At 36.7% G+C, this 21,351-nt stretch overlaps 1 protein-coding gene across 1 annotated transcript in view; it reads right to left on the bottom strand.

Annotated features, from left to right (window-relative positions):
- Positions 1-1,758: 1,758 nt before the first annotated feature.
- Positions 1,759-21,351, bottom strand: part of LOC150081423 (organic cation transporter protein-like) — a 102,315-nt gene continuing 82,722 nt past the window's right edge. The window contains exons 8-10 of the mRNA XM_090380197.1: positions 12,447-12,628; positions 3,863-4,002; positions 1,759-1,933 (exon numbers count right to left, since the gene is read on the bottom strand). Coding sequence (XP_090236323.1) covers positions 1,798-1,933; positions 3,863-4,002; positions 12,447-12,628 — 458 coding nt within the window. The 3' untranslated portion in view covers positions 1,759-1,797. The remainder of the gene's footprint in view (positions 1,934-3,862; positions 4,003-12,446; positions 12,629-21,351) is intronic.

A 21,351-nucleotide genomic window follows, 5' to 3' on the forward strand; every position in this document is an offset into this window, starting at 1 on the left:
TCTAATCAAGAAGCATGTGCTATGCGCTGCTGCTCCTGCCCACCTGGCTACGGAGGTGCCAGAGGCATAAGTAATGGAGGGTTAAGCACAGTATGAGGAACCTTGCCTGTCATAACCTTCAGTGTTCAAATAATGCACATCTTTCAATGAAGATAACAAATGCATGAAGTTAAAGCACGCAAAGCAAGGCCAGCAAACTGCAATCAATATGAAAATCATGTGGATTGATGAACTCATTGAGTTTATAGCATCACACATGCATCACATTAAACACAACACAAAGCCAATGCTTATCAGCATTAGCTTTGTGTTGCTGCCATAATCTGTAACAATCTGAGATTCAGTAAAGTCAGTATACAGAACTAAAGCCAATACAATATCATATTTCATTGTTTCAGAATGAATGAATTCAGAAAGAAGGGAAGGGAAGGAAGGACTTTAACTGTATTATAACCACTAATGAGACAAGTCGGTTAGTCTTTACAATCTGGTATCCCTTCCATTCCCTTTAAATGCTGTTTTAAAATTGGGAAACGAGTTCCCCAATTTTAAAACAGCAGTAAGGAAGGGATAAACACCCTAAGACTAACCATAGCAGGCTAAGCAAGTCAATCACTGCTACTCATAATGATCAATTGGAAGGGGTACCAGATAGTAAAGACTAACTGATAAGTCCATCACTTTATTCCTGAAAATAAATGTTCCACTATGGAACAAATACACATTCATTTCCACAAAAATGTGAAAAGCATAACCTCATCAAACAAGGTGATAGCTACCATGTTTCCCAAGGCATTATTTATGTTGATTTTCTGGTTAACTATTCTGATTTTCTAAAAAATCTCTGAAACTAACTCTAAGAAGTGACCAAGCCTTCTGTCCAAAGGTGTTTGTTTTCTCCACAACAAAGCCCATCTGCATATGGCTAATATAACTACTAATACAATAATGATCTAAGTTTCACCTCATCAAATAATAAGGTGAAAAATGTAGTTCTAAAGTGGTATTCACATCAATCAAGAGATTTCTTTGGAAATGGAATACAAAAATTCCCAGAACACTGGAACAATTATATAGTAATTGTAGGGACAGTACTTCACAAAGTGGCTACAATTTTATTTTGCTATACTAATATGATTTTTAAAAAAATTAAAATCCAGATCAAATTTTGGTCCATCTCATATTTACTTAGCGATACATTTCCAGTGCTTAGTAGTTGGAGAGCTGACACAGAGTTCCTACTTTTTCAGATATGACTAGATATTGAATAGTTATTGGCAAAAAAAGCAGTGCTAACTTCATTGATGTCCTTCTCATCAAATTAAAAATGTATTTCGTAAGAATATGCATTTCAAATATGCTTTTATAATTTTTATTACTTGAAAACAAAACAAAAAAAAAAAAAAAAAAAACGAAATTCAATGAAATATAAATATCCATTTGTGTTGCAGTTCATACAGAGCTTGAGATTTTTATTTTGGCTCTCATATAGAAAAGGTTGCTTGTCACTGATTTATAATTTTGCAATAATGAGAAACATGCTAACTTCTCATTAGAGGGGTGAATACCTCATTCCTCTAATATAGAGAACAAACAAAGCTTGAGTGGACATTTACTCGGGATGGGAGGGATTTTTCACTATAGCAGTTGCCATTAATATTAATTATTAATATGAATTATGAATGTTTACATGATTCTTGTTTAACAACACTTCCATAATACCCTTTCACAGTCTGACATTATATTACATATGGTGCGTGTTGTCTAACAGTCACAGGTGACTAAAAGATACTTGTCTTAACTTACTGGTACCTTACTACTAGCCACTGAACTTAATTCTACAGCAGAATTAGAATTCAAGTTCTCAAGCATTCCTTGGGACTCCTGGGTGACACGAAATCCATCTATCATTCCATTTTCCAAATGCAGCTTTCTGAAATATTAATGAATAAATTAGTTGAGAATGTTAAGAAATATAATTATCTTTATCACAAAACTAAATTAACTTGCTGGTAATTTTATAGCTAAAGTTTAGAAGCATTTAACAGTAAAAACAGCTTTTTTTCCTTTCTTATCAATGCAATACTATGACAATTATACATATTATAGAGGTGGTTGGGTTCCTCCCCCTTCTAATTTCATAATCAAAGAGATAGTGTTTGGTTGCACAAGCCCATTTTCATAATCCACCCTTCCAAAGCTTGAAATGCTGTTGCTATGTACAAATATGTCTAATTCTGAATAAAGTACCCCCCCCCCAGTCAGAATTATAACTACCTTAAAAATAAATTGTCATTTTCATAATTATTGTAATTAAGCTTTTGAAAAACTTTAAAAAAAAAGTTTTTAGTAACTATGCATGTCATTTTACCACTCTTATAATCACTTACCTAAAATAACTTTTAAATAATAAGCACACACTGACAACTTTCTCTAAGAAAAATCATATAGCATTTCACTGCAACAAGAAATCAAAAAATTCTATGATTTTATGTTTTCTTTACCCCAGCAAGTGGTCCTATCATTGCAGAAGCAGTGAGAGTCACTACCACAAACAATTAATTGCACTGAAGGAACTATAGTTAAGCCTGTTTACAAAAAGTTCCAAGAGCATGGGAGTGGGTTATGAAACCAGTCCCAGGATATTTTTACCAGAGCTCTGTTCATAGTCACTGAGTTGAAATGGTGTTTATTCTACTAACCCATCGCTTAGAATTTCCTTGAAAGGCACTGAAAGCATAGTAGAATTGGAATTTTTTTTTAAATAAAATATATTGCTTTGTATTGAAATGTAAAATAAATTTATCAATCAGTTAAAGATGATTAAACTTAAAATTATTTTAACAGGATGCCAATCACTAATAACTGAAATAATCAAAATTCATAGTTTCCATAAAAATTTACTACTTATATTTTCAGCTGAAGATTTGATAGCTAGCCATTTAAAGCCAGTAACACAACTGATACTGCAAGCAACTTTTAGCAGTCCTTTGGCAAATCTACATTTGCTCACCATATAAGATTAATAAAAATAAAAATATATTTTTATATCCTATATCACCTATATACATGCCAAAAAAATAACAGTAAAGAATAGAGCAGTATTAAGATAAACAAAATATTAATCAATATTTTCATAAAACAAGAGTGCAAATACCATTTGATACAAAAAAAAAAAAGAAAAATTTCAGTATATAGTATTTATAATATGTAACTATATAAAAATAAAATAAATGATGAAGGCAATTCTTTGCATATGCAAAAACTATTTAATGATAAAGAATTTAAAATGCACAGTTAAGTACAACTGAATATAAATCTAAATTGATCTTTATTAAATACACTTTTGCATATAAAAAATGCAAATGAAAAAATATGCATTTTGCATAGGAAAAAATATTTTCATCATTTATTTTTTTCAGAACCTCTTTAAAATATATTCCTTTCAATCCCTATATTATTATGAAAATAAAATATTTTTTTTACTAAAAAACCACATTTTAAATAAATCACAGCATATTATTGATTCATGATTTCATTAATTATCTCTTTTTTTTTTCTTTAATTTCATTAATATACCCTTTTCAAGAACATTAATAAAATTAATGAATGATTATCTGTTTAGGCACCAACAGGTGGACTGAGTTTATTCACTATTTAGGGGGATTTGTGCAGCTTTGTGCACTTTGTAGAGTTACAGCTCATAAGCCCAGTGTGATGCTAATAAATGCAACATAAAGTGTTTATGTACAAAAAAGTATAAGTCATATAAAAAAATTTATGATAAAACAACAAGCTTCAGAGGAACATTAAATAACAAAAATTAATTCTATAATATAAAGACTAATAATATAAAACAAACCTTCCAAAGCATTCGGCTTCTTCTAGGGTATCTGGGACTTCACAGTTACGAGTTTCTGGCAGCAAAAGAATTAGCAGACCACTAATTATAGATAAAACTCCATATATAATAAATGGCACAGATGGATGGGTGGCATTTCCCTATGACAAAAAGTGTAGGAGATTAAATGAATATTACCAATCATTAAAAGTAACTACTGTTTAGTCACAGCTGCTTCTCAACATATGCAACAACTATTTTATCAGTACTTTACTTTACATGCTCATAGTTTCGTGCAATCAAATTTATATTTCATACAAATTTATTAAAAAGAAAACTTGGTTCTACTGATAGGTATCAGGCTGCCAATTTGTTAAGGGGCTTGCTCAAAAAGAATTTCAGCTAAAGATCATTCCTAGTTTGTTACATTTTGCCAAACTAATTTTTTTAATAAGGGGCCATAAACAATCCCCAAAAATTTAAGACAGGAACTTGCATAAGCTTCCTCCAGCACACTTCTGGTTCTACTCCATTATTTTTTTTTTTTACTATCCGTACAGAAAAGATGGATTTCATTTGAACAGAGGAGTCTTTATACATGTCACAGCGTATGCCTTAAGGGTTTAAAGGGGGTATTAGGTGACCGAGTCATTGGAAAGATAGGTTAGTAGTATACATCAAAATCTTAAAGAATTTCAAACTGTCCTGTTCAGTTATATAGTAACCTTAAAAGCATCAGGGATGGTACTGGGCCTAACAGGAGTGCTTATAATAGTATGAGCTGCATTGGCTTATAAGATTATGAAACCACGGATTACAGAAATAATGAGATTAATATCTAAGTTTTCCAGTGATACAAAGTTTACAGGTGGCTAATAATAGTAATCATGGTATGCTAATGCACCAAGATCTAGAAAAATTAGGCAATGGGCTGAGAAGAGGCAACTAAAATTTAATACTGACAAATGCAAGGTACTGCATATGGGAAGCAGTAATCCCACAATAATACCAACTGTGGGATACCACACTGAGGGTGCAGAGAACAAAAAAGACCTGGGTATAACTGTGCAGTCTGACATGAAGTTCTCTGAACAGTACAGACAAGCTGATAGGAGAGTGCATGGGGGTTTTGTCAATGATATACAGAAATTTGGCCACCAGAGATAAGGAGGTTATTATCCTATTGTATAAGGCAATGGTTAGGCCACATCTTGCCTACTGCATGCAGGTTTGGAAGCCTCATTTTAAGAAAGATGTGGATCTGTTGGAATGGGTGCAGTGAAGGGCAAGAGATTAGTAAGTGAAACAAAAGGATACTCTTACCAAGAAAGGCTTTAGTCCTGTAAATTCATCTTGTGCAAGGAGAACTGATGGAGATGTTTAATGCTTGGAATGGAGTGAGTAAATTAAATACTGATGGCATCCTTCCTATTGATCGGACAATAAACAATGGGGCATAAATTTAAACTGAGGAAGGATGGTTGCAGATATGTGTGGAAATTTTCTTTCACCCAATGGGTAGTTGATTGTAGGAAAAAACTTCTATCTGGTGTTGTGGAAATGGGTAGTTTGAATAAATTTAAGTAAGAGCTAGAACTAACATATTTACATATATCAGTAGGGGTTGGATAAGTGATGTAGAAAGTGGCTTCTTGAATACTAATACTAAACTTACCAAAAAAGAGCTACCATGAAAAAAATAAAGAACATAAAATTATGTCAAACCCAGATACCATATTTCATGGAAGCCAGCCTGGTTAGAATATTTTAACTGACATAAAACTAACTGCAAGAAGAATTAATTGAAAACTTAAAAATATATAAATACTAGAAAAAAATTACTGAGAAGTCTGGATGCTGTCTTGCACCAAGCATGGCTGGAAAACTTGGAACTGGAAAAATAATCCTAAGGAAAAAAAAAAAAAAAAAAAAAACTGCTAGCCAGAGAGGAGAATTAGTCTCAGCGAGTATTGTGCGTTTCATCAATGCATACCAAAATTATTTAAATTCAATTCGGCGTCGTGTAGTGTAGTTTTAAAATATACACATAAAATATAACAGGCGTGAAATAAAAATTTGCTAGCAATACAAAGTTGGGAGGGTGGCAAATGATAATAATCAATCCATGTTACAAGATCTTGGTAAACTGTTTAGTTGGTCTGAAAATTATCAATTAAAGTACAATATTGGTAAATATAAGGTTTTAATTACTTGGGAAGCAACAAACTTAAAGTGAGTGATAAAGAAAGGGATTTATGAATATAAAGAATAATGTACAATTCGACACTAAGTTTTCTCAATGGTGCAAAAAGGCTGCTTTTTTGGTAAAAAAAGGTATCCATATAGATACTATCACTACAGTACAGACAATACTGGTCCTTGAGGTTATCACAGACATTCTCTCAGATATGCCAGACAAGCTGAACTTGCTACCTGGGAGTCTAAAACGCTGATGGAACTGATATTCAGGTGACACTCAAGTCAAGTGGACCCAATTTCGGCGAAGTCCGGACGGTCTGTGACAGCCAAATCCTTCTGCTTGCACCTTCACGATGGTGGGACTGTTAGTAATCCTGGGTATAACCTCCATGCTGGGTACATGGTGGGTGACCACCTAGGTGTGAACCAACGTAAGCAGGGGTCGAGGTGTGGCGCCCACACCACATGGAGGACCGCCGCCCCTCCATGTTACCAGGCAGAACTAGGTGGTAGATGACTCTCATCAACCGGTGAAATACCACCACTTTGCTTATTGGAGGCTTGAAGTGGTGGAACCCATGTTTAGTCTCTAGAGCTAAGTTCCGGTCAACCCTTCCCTATCTCTTCCATCATGCAGTATGATTGATGACTTTTGAGGTTATGATGAACGTCGTGGCGAGATCCAATATTCCTTACATTTCGAGGGTACAGCTCTAAAACGGTGTTCGCAGGCCGGCCGCTAGTTAGTACACTGGACCGAACCTATTGGTAACTCTCTAGGAGGCTTCCGGATCAGCTAGTGTATAATCTTGCTACCTCTACTCTGCCAGATAGTGACTGGAGGGAGTCCGAGTAGTGTGTATGCGGGGAACATTGTCGAGGCCACGTTATGTCAAGGATCTGGGTATATTCTTACCACATGTATGCCATATCCAAAAATTTCATTACTTCATACAGCATGTCCCACCCACTTTTTCTTACTATTGAATACACAATGAATTGTCAAACTAATAGAGCAAGCTTATCTGCGAAAAGATCTAAACCTCCCAAGGACTTCCTAATTCATTTCACAAATATACGTGGTCTCAATTCTAATCTCAACGATGTCCATTTCCACTTGCAGTCTGCCAAACCCCATGTACTTTTTCTGACAGAATCTCAGTTATCAGTTGATTCAACTACTGCTCATCTCAGATGCCCAAATTATTTGCTGTATGATTCCTTTCGCCCCAAAGTGGTACTTGTGCATATGTCCGTTCTGATATTCCCTGTCAGAGACTTGGCAATTTGGAATCTCCTCTCTTTGATCTTCTCTGGCTTAAAATCTCTCTACCTCATTGTGTCAAATTCATCTGTTGTCTCTACCGTTCTCCCAACTCCACTAATCACTTGGAGCTCTTTGACTTCCTCTCTTTGCAACTTGACTTTCTCCAGTCCAACTTTCCTAACAGTGAGGTAATTTTCCTTGGCGATTTTAATGTTCACAACTCCAGCTGGCTTCCGTTATCTAGTCACACCAACCTAGCAGGTCGAGATGCTGAGGCTTTTGCAATTACTAATGACCTAGCACAGATTGTTCATTTACCTACAAGAATACTGGACAATCCGAATCATACAGCCAATACGCTTGATCTTTTTCTCACAAACAACCCTTCTAAGTACACGGTCGAAGTGAGAGGTCCTTTAGGCACTTCAGATCACAACTTGGTGATTGTCTCTTCTCCAATGGAACCTTTATCTCATGGCTATTCCCAACCTCGTGTTGTTTGGCATTACAAGAATGCAAAATGGGATGACCTGCGAGACTTCTTTTCTTCTTTTCCTTGGTCGGATTACTGTTTCAAAACTTCTGATGTCAACGTTTGCTCAGATCGTGTCAGTGAAATTATTCTTGAAGGAATGGAATCCTTTATCCCACACTCCACTTTAAAATCTCGCCCTTTATCTAAACCTTGGTTTTCCAATAAATGTGCTAAGGCTGTCCAAGAGAAGAACGTTGCATATCGTAATTGGCTTGTTTCTAATTCTTCAGATTCATTTTCTGCCTACACCAAAGCTCGCAACAATTGTAAAGCGGTTATTAATCAGTCCAAACTAGAGTTTGAACAGGCTAAGAGTAGAAAACTTGCTTCTTGCCCTAATGGTAGCCGAGCATTCTGGTCTCTTGCCAAAGCTATTGGCCGCAACTTTTGCCCATCTCTGCTCCCACCTCTGTCCAAACCAGATGGTTCTGTTGTCACTTCAGCCAAGGATAAAGCTGACCTGCTAGCATCCCATTTTTCTTCCAGGTCATGTATTAATGATCTTGGTAAAACACCTCCCACCATTCCCAACACGCTCCATTCAATGCCTCCTGTGGTCTTCCGTCAAAAGGATATTAGAAGGATTTTGATGAATCTTGATGCTAAGAAAGCTCCAGGTCCTGATGGTATCTCTCCACTTGTTCTCAAAACCTGTGCTCCTGAACTTACTCCTATTCTTTGCCGCCTTTTTTCACTTTCTTATTCCAAAGGTGTTTTTCCTTCTGCTTGGAAATTTGCTCATATCCAGCCAGTTCCTAAAAAGGGTGACAAATCCCTCCCATCCAATTATCGTCCCATTGCAATTACTTCTACTCTTTCTAAAGTAATGGAGAAATCAATTAACCGCCAACTCTTACACCACCTAGAAACCTTCCGTCTGATCAACGATCGCCAGTATGGATTCCGTCAGTGTCGATCCACTGGTGATATTCTGGCTTATGTTACCCATTTATGGACTAATTCAATGGAAAGGTTCAGTGAAACACAAGTAGTTGCTCTTGACATCTCAAAGGCTTTTGATCGTGTTTGGCATAAAGGTCTTCTAAACAAGCTTCCATCTTATGGTTTGCCAACTGTTTTTAGTAATTGGTTATCCAGTTTTCTCTCTAATCGCTCACTGAGGGTGATGGTAGATGGCTCTCTGTCTTCTAACTTCTCCACTAATGCCGGTGTCCCCCAAGGTTCAGTTCTTTCCCCCACTCTTTTCCTCTTGTATATCAATGACCTTCTTCCATTGACTGGAAATCCTATCCATAGTTTTGCCGATGATAGCACATTGCATTCAACTTTCCATTTTGAGAAACCTTGTCCTGCTCAATCAACTTTAACTTCTCGAAAATCTGCTACCAATTCCTTAAATGCCGATCTTCAGGTAATTCTCCAGTGGGGCAAAGACAACTTAGTTGATTTCAACCCTTCTAAAACTCAGTCTTGTCTTATATCTCGCAAAAAGGATTCTTCTGCTCCTATGCTTATGTTTAGTGACACTCCGATTTCTAGGCAAAATGATATATCTCTTTTGGGGATTACCCTGACTTCTAATCTCTCTTGGCACAAGCACATTACAAATATTGCTTCCTCTGCATCTAAAAAACTTGGTTTTCTCTTACGCTCTCGGCGTTATTTTTCTTCCAAACAGCTGCTCACTCTGTATAAATCGCAAATCCGCCCTGCCATGGAATATTGTTCCCACATCTGGGGTGGTGCCCCCAAAACCTCTCTCAGGCTTCTTGATTCCATTCAGAAGAGGGCAGTTAGGTTAATTAATGATTCATCTCTAACAGAGTTTCTCCACTCGCTTTCGCATAGACGCACTGTTTCTGCTGCATGCCTCTTCTACAGATACTTCCATGGGCACTTTCTTCTGAATTGGCTTCTATAATTCCCGCTCTCTCTTTCAAAACAGTCCGAACTCGTGCCGCCACCAGCCAACATCCATTTACTGTCCAACTTCAAACCCACAGAACCAACTTTTCATCTTCCTCATTTATTCATTCAACTGCCATTTTCTGGAACAACCTTCCTTCATATGTATTTCCTGAAAATTACAATCTACAGAAGTTCAAGTCCAATGTCAACAAATATCTTCTTTCATCTTCTCAACCTCCAACCCAAGCACGGTACTAAGTACTATAGGTTCTAATACCTCTCGTGTTTGGGGTTCACATAAAAAAAAAAAAAAAAATATCTGTACACAATTAGTCCATAGACCCTATACAGAAGTTTCTAAACCAGATATCTATATAAGGTCTTGACTAAATTATTTAAGGCTTTGAAAGGCTAAAGTAAATTAAATAATGGAAATATAACTTTCTTTTCTGAAGGTTGCACAAACTAGAAGTTTTGTACTGAAATTACTGAATGATAGTAACAGCTGAATATATAAATTTTTTGTAGCCAAAGGGTTAATAACTGTTGTTAAACAACTGCCTGCCTCATCTCCTAGTACTAGAGAGCACATGAACATTTGAGTAAGAGTTGGACAAATAAATGTATACAATGGTGTTCAAAGAAAATGCATCACCTAGGAATTTCACATTTCTAACCCTTTTTCGCAATGGTATGTTACATTAATGACTAGCATCACAAATAGAAATATAAACAAAAAATATTTATTAATAGTTAAGATAGTATGAATCAGAGCTGAAATACTCAATATGTTCTACGTTGATAATAATATTAGTAAATTAATAAGAGGAGTTTACCTCAATATTGTATTGAGGTAAACTCCTCTTATTAATTTACTAATATTAATAGTTAAGGCAAAGCTAAGTAATATTTGACAGGTGCTCTCAAAAAATTCCAAAATGAGCATTTGCAACTTTTATACTGTACAACAGTTTTGGTAAACACGACAATTACTGCTGAAATGTTATCATAAGCCCTCAATTTGCTTCAGTTTATCGTTTTAAATGGAAAACAAAATGAAAAGTTCACCAGGTGCAAACTAATATTTAGTTGAACTGCCTCTGGCCCTGATGACAGCAGCACACCATCGAGGCATTGACAAGATCAATTTCTGAAGATAATCAACTGATAGTTCGTGGTTCTAAACACTAATTATGGCTTCCTGAAGTTCAGAAAGGGTCTTTGGTTTCTTTCTGGCAACTGCAGATTCAACATGATGCCAACAGTTCTCTATAGAATTCAGGTCCTGGTTGTTACCTGGCCAGTTGAGTTGTAATGACCCATTCTTCCAACCGTTTTTTCACCTGTAACAAATGTAGACACATTACTGTCGAACCTCTAATGCAGAAACGAAGCTAAAGTAACTACAGAAGTGCCTTCTTACACTTTTCACCTGATGATAAGGAACAGAGTCGTCCTGAAAGAAGCAGTTACTTGGCAAGTTGAAATGGTCTCTAATGGTTGGCAGCAATTTGCCTTCCAATATAGCCAGGTATCCATTGGCATTTACAGAACCTTTTATAACCTGCGGGTGACCTACTCTGCGATACGAAATGCACCCCAATATCATTTGGCTGGTAGGGAATTTCACTGTAGACACCGTACAGTCTGGATGGTATCCTTCACCACGTCTATGGTGAATAGTTTGTCTCCCATCAGAGCCACACAGGTTGAATTTCTTCTCATCTGAGAAAATAACGGACTTCCACTGCTTGGGAGTCCATTTGACATGCTCCTTATACCAAATTAATCGGGGCTTTTTCATTTTTTGTGTGAGGAGGGACTTCTTCTTCTTCTTAGGATAATGGGCTACAAGTCCATTTTTAAAGAGGCATCTTCTGACTATTACTGCACTTGCTACCAACCCTTTATATTATTCCCATTCTCTTTTCAGCTCAGACAAAGAAGCTTTACGGTTTTGAAGGCATAAACGCTTCAAAATGTGGTCCTGTTTTGGTGATCAGACTCATTTGCATCTGGTTCCTTTTTTCATATCAGCAGAACCAGTATTCTTGAGTTTGGAAAGAAATCTACTCACTGTTGATTGATTACAAGACACCCTATAAGCAATATGATGAAGGAAGAACATCCTTCCTCGTGTAAAGCAACAATAGCACTCTTTCTTTGTGGCGTCAACTGCACATAACTCGCTATCCTGACACAAGTAAGGAATGACTGCAACTCTTGCAGAGCGTGCTTATATAGCTGAAAGTAACCACTGATGCAATATTATGTCATCACCTACACATGTCAATCTTATCTGATGCAATCCGTAAGAAATATTGCCACATACTTACGTTATTCGGACAACAATTACAATTTTAAGGGATGATGTACTTTCTTTGAACACCAGTGTATATGCTCTCATCCCTTAATTCTTAGAATTAAGGGATGAGAGACATATTTTTCACATCTATGGAAATAAAAGAAATGAAAGACACATTTTTCACATCTATGGGAATAAATTTAAGGAACTTGTTCATATTTCCAAGTTAGTTTCCCAAAACGAAGAGGTTTTCTTTTTGGTTTTTATTTTTTTAAACATTAGAGACAGAGAAACTAACAATTATGTAGTGCATAATGAAAAGAGAGGAATTATCAAAGATATTAATTACATATTTATATATACTAACTATGAAATAAGTTCAAATTAAATAGGTGTGATCAAACTAAAATTGAATACAAAAATAACTTACAATTTCTTTGACAAAGGGGGCAATAACTGATCCTATTCTAGCTATGAAACTACACGATCCAACCCCTACATTCCTTACCACTGTGGGGTAAATTTCAGCTACATATACAAATACAATTGAGAATGAAGCTGTGATACAAAACTTTCCACTCATTGAAAGTCCATTTTTTACCCAGATGAGATCTGAAATCAAGTTGAGTAAAGTACACTATTGTGAGAACTGCCTGTAATGAGAAGCCAGCTATAATGAGCATTATTTGATATGTTCACAATTTAATAAAATCAAATAAATTTTACGGTAATAACAAACAATTTGAAACTATGAGTTCTTTAAATTGCAATAATCTGATTTTTTTTCTTAAATGTTTGTTTTTTGCAAATCACTTGTTTACCTGTAAAGTTAAATGAGCAACATGAAATAAAGATTCATATGAATAAAACAAAGGTATATGATCCAGAAGTATCACTGCTAGTAAACTACTTTACATGAAACAATATGGTAATTTGTTTCATACTCATATCTATTTCCTCTGTTTCATACTTTAATACAGAGGTATTTGTTCAACTTGATGGCCATACTGCATCCATCACTCATAAAATTTTTTGTTAATTGTCTGAGCTTGCATTAATCCTGTCTAGAGAATGGTGGCTGCTTCTTTGTCAGCAGAACTGGCTTATCTATTGTTCCATACTACCTGCAGTTAAATCATTTCCATGAATTGCAGCAACAACAATTCATTAGTTTTGAAGTAGTGCTATTTGGATGATATATATACTCAATGGAACAAAGGTAGTAGTAGTAGTAGTAATGGAGGCTATGCAAGAAAGCAAGCATATGAGCTTAAGTAGCATCAGCCCAAAAAAGAAAAAAAAAAAAAAAAACAATTTCACACATCCATTCCCTCTAAAAGTTTGTCCAGTTCCTCCTTGAATTTATTTAAGCTATCAACTTTCACAATGACAGATAGAAGTTTGTTTCAGCAATTAACCACCCACTGGCTAAAGGTAACTTTGCACACATCTATTCTACAACTGTCTTTCCTCAATTTGAATTTATGCCCCCTCAAGTTCGTAATCTGAGCAAGCGGATTAATCCCATCAGAATTCAGCATGCTCAACCCATTCAACGCCTTCTACACCTCAATCAGATCACCTTGCAGGTGCCTAGTCTCCAGCTACTGCAATTTACAGAACTTAAGCCTTTCTTGGTAAGAGGACCCCTTTGTTCCCCTCACCAATCTTGTTGCCCTTCTCTGTACTCGTTCCAGCAGTTCTACATCCTTCCTAAAATGAGGCCTCCAGACCTGTATACAGTACTAAAGGTGTGGCCTGACCATTGCCTTATACAAGGGGACATTACCTCCTTATTCCTCATCCCTAAAAAAATTCCTGTATATCATTGACAAGACACCAGGAGCTACTCTTGCAGCACATCTGCACTGCTCAGAGAACTTCATATCTGCCTGCACAATTACCCCCAGGTCCTTTTCATTCTCTACCACTGTCAGTGTAGTACTTTTAAACCCACACTCTTTCCTATACTTCGCCTAAATTAAGGTGGATTTATTCTTCCCTGTCAACCCACCCAAATTCATTCCCCCTCAAATCCTCTCTTTTTCTATGCCCCTCTCTCTCTCTCTCTCTCTCTCTCTCTCTCTCTTTTTTTATCTATTACTTTTTTTTTACTTATTTTATTTTATTATTTTTATTTATATATATTTTTTTTTTTTATTTTTATTTTATTATTTTTATTTATATATTTTTTTTATTTTTATTTTTATTTATTTATTTTTTTTTCTTATTATTATTATTTTTTTTAATCTGTTACTTTATTTTTTATTTTTATTTTTATTATTTTTTTTTATTTATTTTTTTTTCTTGGTCTCCGTCAGGAAGCTCAGGCAACCCTGGCGGAGGCCAGCCAGAGTATAATGGGCAGCCTGGCTCACCTCCCAGTGGTGGTGGCGGGCAATGTGGGGTTCCCTTAGGAGCCGTGCGGCTAAGCAGCCAGAGAGAGAACAACAGACCACAGCACAACTCTGTCACAAACCAGCCACGACACTTTTTCTGGCTTTTACAGAGATTCTGTAAATTCTTCACAAAGTACCATGGTGCAGATGTGGGAAACCACCGGTGGTGCCTTCCACAAAACACTATGCCACTATCTCAGTGTAGTACCACAGAGTTGATACGTAGCTCTGGGGTTACTGTTTCCCCATAGTACTTTACATTTGTCAATGTTAAACTTCATTTGCCACCTCTCAGCCCATCTGCTCAACCTTTCCAGATCCTGTTGCAGCAGCATAGTGTCAGTAGCATTCTTAACAACCCTGCCAATCTTTGTATCGTCTGCAAACTTGGACATTAAGCTTGATATACCATCATCAATATCATTTATAAATACAGAAAACAATAATGGACCCAACACTGAACCCTGAGGGACTCCACTAATAACATTAGTCCACGATGAGCAGTGTCCATTGATTACCACTCTCTGTTTTCTCCCCCTTAACTATCCCTTTATCCATAGCAGCAATTTGCCTCCAATGCCACACTGCTCCAATTTGTGCAGCAGTCTTCCATGTGCAACAGTATCAAAGGCCTCTCTAAGATCCAAATATATAATATCAAAGTTATTTCTTGCATCCAGTTCTTTTGTGACTGCATCATAGTATCCAATCAAATTGGTCAGGCAAGACTTTCCCTTAACAAAACCATGCTGTGTCCAAGCTAGAACTGAAGTCTTGTCTAGATGATCCTGCAGGGCTTCTTTAACCAGCACCTCTGTTCATTTTCCTGGAACAGAAGTTAAACTCACAGGTCTATAATTACTTGTGTCAGCCTGTGATCTTCCTTTGTGAAGTGAGGTCACATTTGCATATCTCCAGTCTATGGGTGCCTCCCCTGAGTCCAAAGAAGCTCTCATAATTATGGCTAAGGGTTTGCTTACATCCTTTGCTGCTTCCTTTAATATAACTGGATAGATCCCATCCACCCCGGGTGCCTTTTAAGTTTCTGGAGAAGCCTTCATCCTGCAGTGGATTGAAAATGGTTGATGATGATGATGATGGTAGATATAAGTATTCTTTAATCAAGTCACAAAGGAGGTTAGGCAAACTAAGGCAGATTATGAGAAGCCTCTGAAACAGCAAAGCCTTCTATGCTTATATTAAAAGTAGAAGGAAGGGATTGAATCACACTGGGTCACTTGATGTCAATGGATTAACTGTTGATGATCCTACTCAGGTTGCAGACAAACTGAATAGGTATTTTGCATCTACATTCACACATGAGAAATTCTTCAGGAAAGGGGATGTCAGAAGTTTATCAAACTCTAACGAGGAGCTAAATAATGTTGTGATAACTGAAAGGAAAGTGAAGGAGTTGTTGAAGATGTATATAAAAAGGCACTTGAGGTGGATGGGTAGTGTCCAATTATATTAAGGTAGGCAGAAAAGGAGGTAAGCAAACCCTTAGCCATAATTATGAGTGCATCCTTGGATTCGGGGGAGATCCCTATGGACTGGAGATGTGCAAATGTATACAAATTCATAAAGGGGGATCGAAAGGCAACATCAGTAATTAAAGACCTGTTTAGCTTAATGTCTGTTCCAGGGAAAATAATGGAATCACTGGTTAAAGAAGTAATGCAAGACCATCTGGAGAGGCATGCAATTATACTGCTATCACAACACAGATTTGTTAAGGGGCAGTCTTGTCTAACCAATCTGATAGATTACTATGATGCAGTGACCAAAGAACTGGATGCAAAAAATAATTTGACAAAATATACTTTGATTTCAGGAAGGCTTTTGATACTGTTGCACATAAAAGACTGCTATACAAACTGGAGCAATGTGGCATTAAGGGCCTGTTACTGCTATGGATAAAGGGATGGTTAAGTGGAAGACGACAGAGGGTGGTTATCAATGGGCACTGCTCTTCGTGGACCAATGTTATTAGTGGAGTTCCCAAAGGTTCACTACAAGGCCCATTATTGCTTTCAATATTTATCAATGATACTGATGAAGGTATATCAGGCTTAATGCCTAAGTTTTCAGACGATACAAAGATTGGAAGGATGGCTAAAATCAGGGTGAGCTACTGCAACAAGATCTGTAAAATTAGATCAACAGGCTGGGAAATGGCAGTTGAAGTTTAACATTGATAAATGCAAGGTACTACATATGGGTAGCAGTAACTGCAGAGTAACTTATCAATATGTAGTGCTACACTCAGTCTAGTAGAGAATGAAAAAGATTTGGGGATAATTGTGCAGTCAGATATGAAAATCTCTGAGCAGTGCAGACACACTTCTAGGACAGCTCATGGGTTTTTGTTAATGATATGCAGAAACTTTGATAAGAGGGATAAGGAAGTGATTATCCGTTTGTATAAGGCCATGGTTAGGCTACATCTTGAGTACCGTATACAGGTCTGCACTTTAGGAATAATGTAAATTTGCCGGAATGGGTGCAGAGAAGGGCAATCAGACTGGTGAAGAGAACAAAAGGGTGCTCTTACCTAGAAAGGCTTCAGTTCTGCAAATTGCAGTGTCTTGAGACTAGACACCTGCAAGGAGATCTAACTGAGGTGTTTAAAACCTTGAATGGATTAAGTTGGCTGAATGTGTTAATGGCATTCTTCCACATGCTGTGACTACTCACATGAGGGGGCATAAATTCAAGTTGAGGAAGGAAGATTGCAGGATAGATGTGTGGAAGTTTTCCTTCAGCCTGCAAATTGCAGTGTCTTGAGACTAGACACCTGCAAGGAGATCTAACTGAGGTGTTTAAAACCTTGAATGGATTAAGTTGGCTGAATGTGTTAATGGCATTCTTCCACATGCTGTGACTACTCACATGAGGGGGCATAAATTCAAGTTGAGGAAGGAAGATTGCAGGATAGATGTGTGGAAGTTTTCCTTCAGCCAGAGGGTGGTCGATTGTTGGAACAGGCTTCCATCTGTTGTTATGGAAGTGATGAGCTGAATAAATGAAAGGAAGAACTAGACAAATTCTTGGAGGGTATGGATGGTGAACTGTGCAAGTGTTTTTTTTTTTTTTTTTGGCTGATGCTATAAAAAGCTTGCTTTCTTGCATCATTTGCTACTACTATTAATATACATATGTGAACTTATCTAGAAATCTGAGTGTTATCAAAGATAAGCAGAACAGTAGTAGAATACTTTTTGCAAGATATATAAGGTATGACTGAGTTTTAGAAGGATTGTTCTATTAGTTTGACTATGCACGATATATTCAACATTAAGAAAAGGTGGGGAGAACATGTTGTATGAAGTAATGAAATTTTTGAATATGGCATATAAACACAAGAATATACCCAACTCCTTGACATAACATGGCCTTGACAATAACCTCTCATCCCTGCATACACAATACTCAGACTCCCTCCAGTCACTATCTTGCAGGGTAGATGCAGCAAGATTATACACTAGCTGATCTGGATGCTTCCTAGAGAGTTACCAATAGGTTCTGTCCTGTGAATACCATTAGAGCTGTACCCTCGAAATAAGGATGATTGGATCTCGCCATGATGCCCATCATAACCTCAAAAGACATCAATCATACTTCAAGATGGAAGATATGGGGGAATGGGGTTTTCCAGAGCTTTGCTCTGGAAAATAAACCTGGGTTTCAACACTTAGCCTGCAATATGCAACATGGTGGTACTGCACTAGGTGATAAGAGTTATCTACCACATAGTATTGTCTGGTAACACAGAGCGGCAGCATTACTCTGTGTGATGTGAACACCACACTTCGATCCCTACTTATGTTAGTTCACACCTGGGTGGTTATGTCCAGTATACAAGGTGCTGTACTTCAGGACTTTCACACAGGGGTTATACCCAGGCTTACTAACAGTCCCAACATCATGAAGGTATAAGCAGAGAATATGGTTGTTGCAGAACAACTAGACTTTCCAAAAATTTGGTTCACTTGACTCAAGTGTCATCCAAATATCAGTTCCATCAGCATTTTAGACTCCCAGGTAACAAGCTCAGCTTGCCATACCTGAAAGAATGTCTATGACAGCCTAAAAGGACCAATAATAACAATAATAATAAAGTTGGCCCTACCCCTACCTCCAAGTGATGGGTAGGTTCTGTAGTCGTGGGTCAATAACTTGCCACTGGTTCATTAGTCCGATGACACAACCAACCACTACTAAGGAGGCAGTCCCACACTTCTAATAGTTTGTAGGACAAAAATCTCTATACCCTAAAAGTCAAAGGGAAGTCCCCTTTAACACTGCAGATTGGATTGGCAATATATTGTGTATTTTTTTTAAAGGCTAAGCAACATTTAGTAGCTTCATCTCCAAAGCTGCAATAACACTTTGATGTTCCTTATTAAAATCTATGGTGTCATTTGGTGCAGATGAAAATTAGCAGTGGGAATGAGAAACAACATTTTGATAACAAACAATCATTTATTTTAATACATTTAAACCATACATACATTCCACTCTCCCTAGTTACAAAAGAGTAAATATCCATAGCTACACACAAGTTAAAGATTACTATACCCTTGCTCATTCTTTAGTTTAGCAACATAAACAGTAGATTTAAGGTTACATCTCATTTTATATAGGAGTACAAGATTGTTATTTGGTTTTTAGGAGCATTAGCAACTAAGGCCATATTGCTCTGGGGATATGCGGTGGTCATTCCTGACCTTTCCGCATCCTCCGTATTTGGTGGGCACGGGCTCGAACCCCGATCTAATCAAGAAGTGTGTGCTACGCACTGCTGCTCCTGCCCACCTGGCTACAGGAACATGGAAATATAAAAAGAAATCATTTACCACTTTAGTTACCAGCCATTCACCTAATATACTTTTAAAATGAACATATTCCCACTTACCACATTTACTGGACCTTGCTGTTCTTTCTTGGATCTTTGAAACTGGATCTGCCTTCTCTTCTCTAGGAATCTTTACCAGGAGCTTTCAAACTTTTATTAAGCTTGCACACTATAACAAGGTATTTTCACTACTACCAATTTTCTGGTTGGAGCTTGACAACATTGGTATCTCTTCTATTTCCTGTCTTCCCCTTTCGAACTTTAGGTTTCTCAAGGAGGATCCTTGAGAAAAAAAAGGACCCTCTTTTTTTAAATTTGAGGGTTCTCCTTGAGTTTATTCATTCTTAGCATTTGACTTGATGCTAAAGCAAGGACTTATGTCACCAGTAACTAAACAACACATAATGGGAAAAGGATCCCATCGCCTAATATTCATCTGGTATGTCTAATGTCACATTAAGAATTATAAACAAACTCCCATTGTTGCCTTTTTTGTAACAGAAGGGTGAAAACTGAACTGAAACATGTGAATGCTAGTTTCATGCTAGAGGAATTCACCTTTTGTGCAATCATCATGGTTTTTTCCACTACTCTGGCCCTACGTTAGCATGGGTATAGAAATCCAAAACATTACAAAAATCTTGCAAAAATTGCAGCTGAGCATATAATTAAGGTGATTACTCTGACCTCTTTGCCCCACCAGCAGACGTTGGTAACTCCTAAGTAAGGAGTAGACTCAAAGTATCAAACTTTATATGGACCTTTTTTTTTTTCTGTTACAAATGGAATTTCAATATATTTTTATTTTATTAGCATATAGATTTTAGATAGTACTCACTTAAGATATCTGAGTTTTTATTAACCGTAAAAATACTGGTGATATTAACTTAATAGGTATATCAATGAGTGAGATGCATTCTCTAGGGAATTAAGAGAGGAGAGTAATTAAAGAAATACAAAAAAAAAGTAATAATGCAGGAAAAGAAAAAAAGGAAAGGGAAGAAACTCCATCTTTAGAACAATAATAATATTAATAATAGTTACTGTTGTTGTTCATTTGGAAAAAAACATTCCCGTATATTCTGACAGAAAGACAGCTCTCTAATAAAATTTTTATTATTCCAATTTCTAAAAGTTGGTAGGTATGCAGACAGATTTAATTTCACAGTAAATATTCCTAAATGCATTACAGAACCCTTGTTCATCCTGGTTGCATCAATTTTAGCAAAATAACAAGTAATTTGCTTACATTTAGACCACTGATTTCAAAAATGACTATCTTTTAAGGATGGGTATGTCTAGTTTACTGATGTGGGATTTTATGTTCCACCTAGATTGAACAACAACAGCATACTTGTTAGGAATGCTTTTGATTATGGTTGCATGATAATTGCTTGTGCTACATGCATTTTGGCGATTTTAGCCACAAGTTTAGATCAAATGTACAGCTTACTTTGTCACCTCCCTTGTCAGAATGAGACCAGGATCATCACAAAAAAAAAATTCTAGAGATTTTTTTCATGATTGTCCCTGCCTCTGTACTGAACTATAGCATACTTTTAGTGAGAAGACATGTGACAATGTGAAGAAAATGTTCCTTGAAATGTTTTAGTGAACTGACCTTCATCAAGTTAAAGGATGATCTAATGTCTAATATCTGCAATGGACTTAGTGGCAAGAATTCTTTATTATTATACATAACACAAGCTACATTATGATTTTTTTTTTTTTTTTTGATTTGGTAGTTGTTGGCGCATCGGCTTCTGTGGCCATATTGCACCTCCCAAGGTTTTTGCAGTACTTTGATCCAAGCCCGAGGCGGGAATCGAACCCGCGACCTTTGGGTTGCCGGGCAGGTACTTTACCCACTCGGCTAGCCCGGTCGGCAGCTACATTATGATCGTAGGTATTCTTTATTGTATTCATAATACGATTTACTATATAAATGCTGATGTCTCATTATTTAGCAGTATTACTTAAACAACCCAGCCAATCCTATTTTGAAATATGAATAATCTAAGTTTCCATGAAAAAAAAACCAATTCTCACCCAACTCTCAGTCACAGTGAAAAAAAGCC

Source organism: Mastigoproctus giganteus, chromosome 8 (assembly GCF_048544385.1).
Source record: "Mastigoproctus giganteus isolate SK-2022 chromosome 8, ASM4854438v1, whole genome shotgun sequence".
Lineage (NCBI taxonomy): Eukaryota > Metazoa > Arthropoda > Arachnida > Uropygi > Thelyphonidae > Mastigoproctus > Mastigoproctus giganteus.